The 10849-nt window shown below is 39.2% G+C and overlaps 2 protein-coding genes across 2 annotated transcripts; both read left to right on the forward strand.

The window, feature by feature from the left end:
- The first annotated feature begins 3065 nt into the window (after positions 1-3065).
- On the forward strand, positions 3066-8111 carry LOC131997856 (uncharacterized). The gene is made up of 3 exons (XM_059369692.1): positions 3066-3315; positions 3389-8032; positions 8076-8111. Exons 2-3 carry the CDS (start codon positions 3635-3637, stop codon positions 8109-8111), a joined length of 4434 nt encoding a protein of 1477 aa, XP_059225675.1. The 5' UTR covers positions 3066-3315; positions 3389-3634.
- On the forward strand, positions 8055-9750 carry LOC131997804 (uncharacterized). The gene is made up of 2 exons (XM_059369455.1): positions 8055-9591; positions 9665-9750. The coding sequence occupies exon 1, from the start codon at positions 8135-8137 to the stop codon at positions 9293-9295; it is 1161 nt and encodes a 386-aa protein (XP_059225438.1). The 5' UTR covers positions 8055-8134; the 3' UTR covers positions 9296-9591; positions 9665-9750.
- The last annotated feature ends 1099 nt before the right edge of the window (positions 9751-10849 follow it).

The raw sequence follows: 10849 nt of genomic DNA on the forward strand, positions 1-10849 counted from the left end.
TGTTGGCGTTGTTCTTTTTTTATGGTGTTTTGCTATTTTCCTGCTGTGTGAAATTTTTGACTTTTGGAAAACAGTTTAATCGCGATATTGCAAATAATTTTTCCTTTTAAGTTTGGCTGAGATTGTTTACCGGCATCTTTCTTTTATTTTTCCTCATCGCCGTCGTCATCGTTCGTTTGGGGGTTCCCTTCACAGTTTTGGCTTTTAAGCAGAACAATGAGCTTTTCTAAGATAAGTTCAAGGCATTGTTCTGTGTGTTTCGACTTTTAACCTTCTTTGTGTAACTTTTTGTTGGTGTTTTTTCTCTTGGCACATAAGGAGGGTTTGAAAGATTCTCTTCGTACGTTGCTTGACTGTGAGGTGTTAAATGTCAGATGTAAATACTTTGGTTTTAACAAAATAGTTAAAATATTGTCTAAGAATACAAATGCTGACATTTACGTTTAAATTTTCCGCTTGCCATAGTTTGGTTTAAGGTTATAAACACTGCAGAGCTTTGACAAGTTAAACGGTCATATTGTTAGTACACCAAGGTTGCATGGATGTTAAGATGAGTTTCCTAAAATATTGTTAAATAAATACATCATTGTCGTATTAGTTTAAAAGAAAGTATGGAAAATCGTTTTAAAATCTGTAAATCTAAATAATGAAAAATTGTCTACAATGAAAACGAAATATTAATAATGTAGACTCTTCTTTTGTATCAATTAGTGCCTCCTGATTGAACCATTGCATATACAGCTCTCCATTATATCATAGCTCAATAATGTAGCATTAGTTTCGTGGTGGCTGTGAATGAATAAATTACAATAAATGAACTATTCCTAAGCAATACCCAGGGTGTACATCTTTTGTTTGGAAGACATTTCCTTACAGCGAAGCAGATTTTGAAGTACCGTTCCTCAATATCTTTCTTTGAAGTATGCATGCTGAACCCCTAGTTATGCAGTGTTCTTCTCCTACTTTCACGTTTTTTTTCAGCTTTCGAAGTATTTATAATCGAAAACAGGCAAAAATTCGCGTACTATCCATACTTTGTGGTCTTTGTCTACAATGTCCTTGATAAGGTCATACGTAAAGATATCTGATCTAGCCACATCATTAACTCATTCCAGCTACCTGAAAAATGTGGCCTGATCAGAAGTTCCACTTTCAACTAGTTATCCCTAGTAAAATCCCTTCTTCAAATCCTAGAGACTTTGGAAACCACTTTGTATAGCCCTAGGTGCCTTACTTTTACACTCCAATTCCTCAGAAAACTATGCCCAACCCGGCTGACACGGGATAACTGTATGAACCACACGGGCCGGAACTTTGAGCTTCGATTTGTGTGATGTTTAACGGGAAGCTTATTTGAAAGGTACTGGGCGCGTCCACAGGCAAGGCGAGTTATTGGCGCCTGCAAATAACCAATGGCCAACATAAGCGTCTGTTCCCAGGATAGGGGCGGTTGGAAACGGACTTAGGATATTGGAGCAAGCGGCTTGCGACATCAATTGGTACATATACGATTTCGCATAACCCATGCGGTTGGGGAATGGCGTCACAACACCACCAAACGGCGACGAACTATACCATAGCTACATTAAAACGAGGCATGAATATTTCTCAAAATCGGACGAAGGGAGCTTTATCTAAATCTGAACCGATTTCGAGCAAACTTTATATATATTGAGATAAGCACTCCTTGTACGGATGATATAACGGCGCAGTGGCAATTCATTATCCACTCCATGGAAAATGCCGCGAAATCCGTACTTGGGTAGCAGAAGGCTCCTTCAAGAAACTCATGATACGACTAAGAGCTTCGGAATACTGAAGCCAAGAATGCGGCATACAGAGCATTTTGACCTTGAAACACAAACTTGCTAACAGCACAGCTCTAACCATTCCAAATTTCGAAGAGCCATTCCAAATTTCGAAGAGATATCTCTACCCGTTTTCACACAGCATATTTTTAATTAGTCTTTTTCGATTTTCTCCTTTCTCAGGCCGGAAACCTCAAAAATTTTGCCAGCATTAGTAAGCGGAAAACAACCGCTGAAAATTTTTTTCTGGTGTTTACGCTTTGATTTGAACCCAGGCGTTCGGCGTCTATAAGGATATGATAACCTCTAAGCCAGGTGGCCTTCTTATTGCCGCTTTACACTTGTTGATCCACCATTTCCGGATATTCCTGGAAAAGACCTGAGAAGGACAGATTAACTCTTTCCATTTTTTTTGTTGACTATAAAGCTGTTTTCGATAGCCCAATACGTCAAAAGGCTTAAGGCAGCCCTATACGTCAAATGGCATACTAGCTGTGTTGGTATATGGTTCCGAGGCATGGGTACTTGTAAAAGCGAACGAAGCAGTGCTTGGAGTATTTGAGAGAAAGATTCTTCGTAAAATGTTTAGACCAGTTTGCATAGGTGGAGAGTATCGGTGTCGTATAAACCACGAATTGTATGAGCTGTATGTCGACGTTAGCGTAGTTAAACCTACAAAAATACAACAGTTGCGTTGCCTAGGCCTTGTTCTCGGAATGAATGAAGAAGCTTCAACAAAGAAGTCTGCAGTTTTTATAATAATATCAGTTGAGATATTTGCTTCGCTCAACCTGCTTATTAACGCTTCTGCCCAGAAAATGTTTCTATTCCATACCTTCAACGCTAGTTTATGCGGCAGTCTTTCATTTCCATATCGATACAGCGCCTTGGATATATAATTTTTATGCATTTGTAGCGTGTATAAGTGATTGTCAACTATATCGGTTTCGAACGACATTATGTAGTTCGGTATAAAATCAGGGAGTTTAAGAGTCCTTTTAAGAAAATACCTTTGAAGCTTGTCCACCTCTTCAAACTGGGAATAGCCCTATATTTGAGCAGCATACGACTGTGTGGATCTGCATACAACTTTACAAATTTTCCACTTTGACAAAAGGGTAACCTGTGGTCGGTTTATCCGTGCTTTCCACGTTGAATTAATGAAGCTTTTGGATAATCTATTAATTTTTTCAACATGTTTTGTTAATGACCTCGTGGGTGTTATTATAACTCCCAAGTAACAATATTGTTACCGCCACTGTCGATTTTATGTTATCGATTATTCTTAAATAGTTATTGCTATTAATTCTTGTGATTTGTTTATTGTTTGTCAAATTTTGTAAAAGGGAGAATGAAAAACTATTACTGGCGAAAAAGGCGCGGTGAAGAAGAGTGCACTGAAAGAAGATAAGGAATTCATCTTTTATATCTTTGTGTTAACAAAGATACACAAAAGTTATTATATTCTTTTAAAAAATTTACAGGCGCTAAGTTTTCATACCAAAATGTTAGTATAAGAAATATAGTGATGTCGAATTTTGTTTTAAGTGCTCATTATTTCATGATTTGTAACTATTTAGGAATTTTAATACTCAAATATAAAACACCAATCTGGAAACCCTAACGAGTTTTGTATTTGGTGTTCAAAATCCAGTGGAATCTTGGCGTCCGGGAAATCCCAATAACATTTTAAAATTCATTTTGATACACCATTTGAGTACGTCCAAAGTCTCATCTCGGTATCAGCGAATCAAATCGTTAACCTAACCTCAAACCTTGGAAGAAGGAGCATCATCAACTGGCTAAAAAACCGTAAGTCCTAAATAATGGCTACATCTTCCTTACAGGGTCAACCACAAAACCAACAAAAAGAGCAACCCATAAATACACTACAAACTTGCCCAACATGTAACAAACCAACACGCTCATGCTGTATTAGTTGCAGCAAATGCCACAAACTCTTTCACTTCGAGTGTGCTCGTGTCACCAATATTTTGCAAATATATACCTGCTCATCATGTTCTCAAAGTTCTAGCCCAGCAAGTCCCACTCACTCTGTACGCAGTCATTTAAGCATTTCTTCCGATAAATCACTGAACCGCAGACAAAACTTGCTACTACAACGCCTTGAGGAAGAAAAACAGCTTGCGATTGAACGAGACCGCGAATTTTTGAATCGAAAATACCAAATATTAGAACAATTCGCAGACCACAGCGACAACGAAAGTTCCCTGGTAGATTCTGTTAGTGAGTGGCTAAATACTCAGCCTGCAGCATATTCCAACGACACCACACAAGATTTGTTTGCCAACCACTTCGATGAAAATACTTACCATAATTTACCAACTGCTAGCTCTAATGCTGCGTTTATAGACAATTACAATCCGTCATTAACAATTACTAACAGCGGCCATCAGACAGTAACACGACACCAACCAGATATAGCCCATAATATGTCGAGCAACACAGCTCGGCCCGCCTTCACATCTACACTCAACAATAATGCAACATTTATTAATAAGCCTTCATCCCAAAGTTCTCTTTTCCCCGCGAATTTGCGTGATAGCGTTCCACCATCATTTTTAAATACACCACAAAATCTCTCCAGCACTGATCTCACGTACCAGCAAATAAATGCCAGACAGACGGTTCCAAAAGATTTGCCAGCGTTTGGAGGAAACCCAACAGAATGGCCTTTGTTTAGTTCCACCTACGATTGGTCTACGGCAGTCTGCGGCTTAACAGATGCTGAAAATTTGGTTCGTCTCCAAAAGGCACTTCGCGGTGATGCTCTCCAAGCCGTACAGCATATATTGATTCACCCCTCTTGCGTTGCAACGGCCATGGCAACATTAAAGCTTTTGTATGGACAGCCAGAAAAAATTCTGCATTCGCTAAAAATGAAAATCCGTAGTTTACCGCCTATTAATGCAAATAAACTGGACACTATTACCTCATTCGCAGTGCAAGTGAAAGGCCTTCAAGCGACTATTGAAGCGTGTGATCTTTTAGATGAATTGAATAACTCTTCCCTTTTGCAGGAGTTAATTTCCAAATTGCCGTCTTACTTCCAAATTAATTGGGGAACATTTAAAATGAACTTAGCAAAACAAAACAAAAGAGTAAATCTGTCAGAATTCTCCAATTGGATGTTTGACATAGGTCTCTCAGCAAGCAGCGTAAACATTGAGAGCCTATGTACCTCTGCTGCAGTACCTGTCATTCAAAGCAAGCAGAGAAACGCTTATGTTCATACTCACGCAGAAGAGAACAGCAATACGTGCATGCTATGTGGTGGTGACTGCAGAAACATACCTTCTTGTGAGAAATTTATTACAGCTGATCGAGCCCAGAGATGGGAGATGGTTAGAGAGTTTCAATTATGCAAGCAATGCCTTCGTAAACACTACGGCCCATGCAACGCAAATGTATGTGGAAAAGAGGGGTGTCAATATAAACACCACTGTCTTCTTCACAAAACTCGTCATAACGAAGGAGCAGATAAAAACAAACAAGCAACATCAATGGAATCACAAAACAATGCAATCGCAGAAAATTCAACTCATTCTTGTAACACGCACAGTGCATCCATTCACAATAATTTCTTTAAGATTATCCCCGTAACCATTTATGGTAGTGGCGATAAGCTATTCAAAACGTATGCCTTTATAGACGAGGGGTCTTCTACAAGTTTGATTGAAGAACAAATAATGTATGATTTAAATCTTTCAGGGTCACCCGAACCTCTTTGTTTAAAATGGACGGGAAATGTCGAGCGTGAAGAGCAAAACTCCAGTCGTCTTTGTATTACCCTCGCAGGCCCCAATCAAAAGAGGTTTAAAGCTGATGTGAGAACAGTTAAACATCTATCGCTGCCTAAACAAACAGTTGACTGCGAAGCGATTGCCCAAGCATTTCCCTATTTGAAAGGCATTCCTATTCAAGGGTATAAAGATGCAGTACCGCGTATTCTTATTGGCTTAAATAATTCACGATTATGTGTTTCTCAGCGAATAAAAGAGGGAAAGGCAAATCAACCGGTTGCAATTTGTACTCGCTTAGGCTGGCTGTTGTGTGGCTCGTCCAAAGGGATTTCATCGGTGGAGTATCATCATTGTCATGTATGCGAGTGTAATGTGGATTTAGAAAATAACTTAGATAAACTAATCAAAAGATTTTATTGCTTGGAATCATCTGGTATTAGCTGCACAATGAAAGCGTTAAGCGATGACGACAGTAAAGCAATTGCAATTATGGAAAAATATACAAAGCAGAGGCCCGATTCACACTATGAAACTGCATTATTGTGGCGAGATGAAAACAAAGTTATGCCCAACAGCTATGAGATGGCAAAAAAAAGATACTTGTGTCTAGAAAAAAGATTAAAAGCTGATAAAGACTTAGATGCTATTTTAAATAAGACTATTTCTGAATATGTTTCTAAAGGCTATATAACAAGAGTTACCTCAAATGATATGTTATCAGCAAAGAAACTCTGGTATTTGCCAATTTTTCCGGTGTTCAACAAGAACAAGCCCGGCAAGACCAGAATCGTTTGGGATGCCGCCGCAACAGTAAATGGAGTATCTCTCAACTCAATGTTATTTAAAGGGCCAGATTTATTGTCGTCGCTTCCAGATATACTTTTTCGTTTTAGGCAAAAGTCTGTGGCCATTTGCGGTGATATAGAACAAATGTTCCACCAGATTTTTATACGGGAGGAAGATCGTAACGTTCAGCGGTTTTTATGGCGTGCAGAAGATGGTGATGAAGAACCAAATATTTTTATCATGAATGTCATGATTTTCGGCGCATCATGTGCACCATGTATTTCACAATTTGTGAAAAACTTGAATGCCAATAAGTATCGAAATCAATTTCCAGCTGCCGCTAATGCAATTGTGCATAATCACTATGTGGATGACTTTTTAGATTCTGTGGACACAATTGAAGAGGCAATCCACCTAGCCAGAAATATTAAATATGTTCACAGCAAAGCGGGATTTAATATACGAAATTGGATCTGTAATAACAGTGACGTTCTAAAGGCAATAAATGGGGAACATGGTCAAAATCAGAAGGATCTTAACTTAGGCAGTGGTGTTGATACAGATAAAGTTTTGGGTATCTTTTGGAGTTCAAGGGACGATTTTATTACATTCAAAGTATCACCCCACCTTAAAGAGAGCAATTTATTTGTAAAAGGCAAAACGCCAACGAAGAGAAACTTGCTAAGAATTCTTATGACTATTTATGACCCTTTGGGACTCATTGGTCATTTCCTTATGTACTTAAAGATAGTGTTACAGGAAGTTTGGCGCAGCGGTGTTGGGTGGGACGAAGAAATCCATCCACCACAGATGACTAAATGGACAAACTGGCTGTCACATTTGTCAGAAATAGAAGACATTAAAATACCTCGCTGCTATTTGCAGACGTTTAAATCTTATCATAATCTAGATGTGGAGCTACATACATTTGCAGACGCTAGCGAAAACGGTTATGCTGCGATATCGTACCTTCGTATTTCAGACGGCAGTGAGGTGGTAATTTCTTTAGTCGGATCTAAAACCAAGGTCGCCCCACTCAAGATGACATCCATACCGCGCCTAGAATTAATGGCAGCGCTAATTGCTTCCAGATTTGCGACCAGTGTTGTCAATAGCGCGACCATTAATATACGGCAACGATATTTTTGGTCTGATTCAAAAACTGTCATTAGCTGGATAAAATCAGATCACAGGAGGTACCATCAATTTGTCGCATTTCGGGTTAGCGAGATATTAGAACTAACTGAGTTGAGTAATTGGCGCTGGGTACCGGGTAAACTTAATGTGGCCGACGAAGCTACTAAATGGAAGAGGTGCGGGCCAGATTTATCAAATGGCAGTAGATGGATGAACGGACCCGATTTTCTCCGAGAACCCCAAGATGCGTGGCCAACTCAAGTCGAAATTCAAACCGGCACAGACTGTGAGCAGAGGCATCACATATTGGCTATTGACGAAGTTAGCAGCTTTGTTAATATAGAACGTTTTTCACAGTGGCGGAGGGCTATGAGAGCTGTGGCGTACGCTATTCACTACATAAACAAACTGAGAAAACCCGATCACCACTGCGAATTAACCCAAGACGAGCTTATTAAGGCCGAAACTGTTTTATTGAAGCAGGCACAGAAGGTGGTCTATAACGAAGAAATTGCTCTTTTGATGAAAGGTGAAAAGGTAAGCAGGTCAAGTGCGATATTTAAGTTGTGTGCCTTTGTAGCGGAGGATGGTGTATTGCGCATTGATGGGAGAATAGACAGAGCTTCCGTAACAAAGGAGATGAAGTACCCCGCCATCTTACCAAAAGACAGCTACATCACGATGCTTTTAATAATGCACTACCATTGCAGTTACCGTCATGGAAACAACGAAACCGCCATTAATGAAATTCGACAAAAGTTTTATATACCTCGGCTAAGAACAATTTTTAAAAAAGTAGTGCGCAAATGTCAAATGTGTAAAGTTAAGAAGGCACGGCCTGTCTACCCTCAGATGGCGAAGCTACCCAGGGCTCGTTTGTCTGCATATGTAGCACCGTTTACATTTACAGGTCTAGATTTCTTTGGACCCTTACTGGTGACTGTAAATAGACACAAGGAAAAGCGGTACGGAGCTTTGTTTACATGCCTAACGATTCGAGCGGTTCACATTGAAATTGTGCATTCACTCAATACTAGTTCGTGTATATTGGCAATACGAAATTTTGTGGCCAGAAGAGGCACACCAAGGGAAATTTTCAGCGATAATGGCACCAACTTTGTTGGTGCCGAAAGAGAGTTGCGTGAAGCTATAAAACAAATGGATTCCAATGAGTTTGTTCGCCATTTTACAACAGCAACGACGAAGTGGAACTTCAATCCACCTTCAGCACCTCACATGGGCGGGGTATGGGAGCGTATGGTGCGCTCCGTCAAAACAGTTCTCTACCGCATTATGCCAACAAGGTCGCCCAATGATGAAACTCTTGTGAGTATGATGTCCGAGGTGGAGAATATAATAAATTCTAGGCCCCTGACGTATGTCCCAATAGATAACGAAAGTCAAGAGGCATTAACTCCTAACCATTTGCTTTTGGGGAGTTCCAATGGCATGAAGCCGCTAGTTGAATATGATGATAGTGTGCACGTTCTTAAAAGCAGTTGGTTGGAAACTCAGCAGTTCGCACAAAGATTTTGGAGACGGTGGTTAGCCGAGTATTTGCCCTCACTCACTTGCCGGTCAAAGTGGTTTGAAAAATCTAAGCCGTTGAGGGTTGGTGACTTGGTGGTTGTGGTTGACCCTGCTAATCCTCGAAATGTGTGGCCTAGAGGAAAGGTTCTGAGTACAAAAATGGCAGAGGATGGACAAGTTCGGAGTGCTAAGATAATGACATATTGTGGAGTTCTTGAGAGGCCGGTTGCAAAATTGGCTGTTCTCGACGTGGCTCAGGTTGAAGAGTAAGGCTGCGACATGATGTCTTGTCATACTGCGGGGTGGTGTTACCGCCACTGTCGATTTTATGTTATCGATTATTCTTAAATAGTTATTGCTATTAATTCTTGTGATTTGTTTATTGTTTGTCAAATTTTGTAAAAGGGAGAATGAAAAACTATTACTGGCGAAAAAGGCGCGGTGAAGAAGAGTGCACTGAAAGAAGATAAGGAATTCATCTTTTATATCTTTGTGTTAACAAAGATACACAAAAGTTATTATATTCTTTTAAAAAATTTACAGGCGCTAAGTTTTCATACCAAAATGTTAGTATAAGAAATATAGTGATGTCGAATTTTGTTTTAAGTGCTCATTATTTCATGATTTGTAACTATTTAGGAATTTTAATACTCAAATATAAAACACCAATCTGGAAACCCTAACGAGTTTTGTATTTGGTGTTCAAAATCCAGTGGAATCTTGGCGTCCGGGAAATCCCAATAACAAATATTCATTTACTATTTCGGTGTTCTGATTTCGGTATGACCATTTATTGTCTGCAAGTAATCGACCTCCTTTTCTGAACACCATTATCTTTGATTTTTTCAGAAGATTCGATCGTATACAATACTATTCAAGCTTAAATATCATATTCTGCAATTTCACTTTTTCTTCTCCCAGTATAACTAGATCGTCTGCATAACACTCTAATATTGAGGTCCTCCAACATTAGACCGCCTTCCAACCAGATCAGACCATGGAGATCATTTAAATAAAAAGTGAAAAGTTGCGGAGATAATAGACATCTTTGCCTCACGCCTGAATACGTAATGAAGTATTCTGATAAATCATTGTCTGTCCACACAACAGATTTTGTATTTTGGTATAGAGTCTTTATCATATTCACCATTTTGGTGGACATTCCTGCAGTATGCAATTTATATATCAAAAGGTTTTTTGATACCCTATCGAAAGGCGCGGAAAAGTCGACAAAAAAGTCATACACCTTTTTCTTCTCTGCCAATTTCAGATGAATTATAGACGACAGGTTGAATACATTGTCCACTGTTGAATAGCTTGCTCTGCAACTAGCTTGATACTCGTTTAGAACATTGTTTCGTATGGCCAACTTCGCAATTCTTGCATTTAAGACTCCTGTCAATACCTTTGCCATTGTGTTCATAAACGATTTTCTCCTGTAGTTGCCCGGTGTGTGTATTGGGTATGTCGTTTAGAATGTCATTTACTTGACCAGTGTTAAACACTTTATTATATATTGTAGCCATTTCTTCTAGAAACTCGTGTGATGCATTCTTGTAGAATTCATAAGGCACCCTATCTATCCCTAGAGCTTTGCTATATTTTGTGTTTTGTAAGATGCTACGTATTTCCCCTATAACAATACCTCGGTCCAAATCTTGATCTGTCAGGTGATATATAGCGTTCTGAATATCATTAGCAATAAGTGATTGGTTTAAAAGAGCACTAAAATATATTTTGAAATCGTGTGATGATATACTTGTACTTATTTTAAAGTCTTGACCTCTTATTTGTCTAGCTAGCTTCCACCATTCCTTGGGATCA

The sequence above is a fragment of the Stomoxys calcitrans genome, chromosome 5 (assembly GCF_963082655.1).
Source record: "Stomoxys calcitrans chromosome 5, idStoCalc2.1, whole genome shotgun sequence".
Taxonomy (NCBI): Eukaryota; Metazoa; Arthropoda; class Insecta; order Diptera; family Muscidae; genus Stomoxys; species Stomoxys calcitrans.

Excerpts from the sequence above, each read along its gene's own strand:
- LOC131997856 (XM_059369692.1), top strand. The coding sequence starts at position 3,635 with ATGGCTACATCTTCCTTACAGGGTCAACCACAAAACCAACAAAAAGAG. Across the intron at positions 8,033-8,075 it reads TTTTGATGAAAGGTGAAAAG|CGGAGGATGGTGTATTGCGC; the intron begins GTAAGCAGGTCA and ends GTGCCTTTGTAG.
- LOC131997804 (XM_059369455.1), top strand. The coding sequence starts at position 8,135 with ATGAAGTACCCCGCCATCTTACCAAAAGACAGCTACATCACGATGCTT.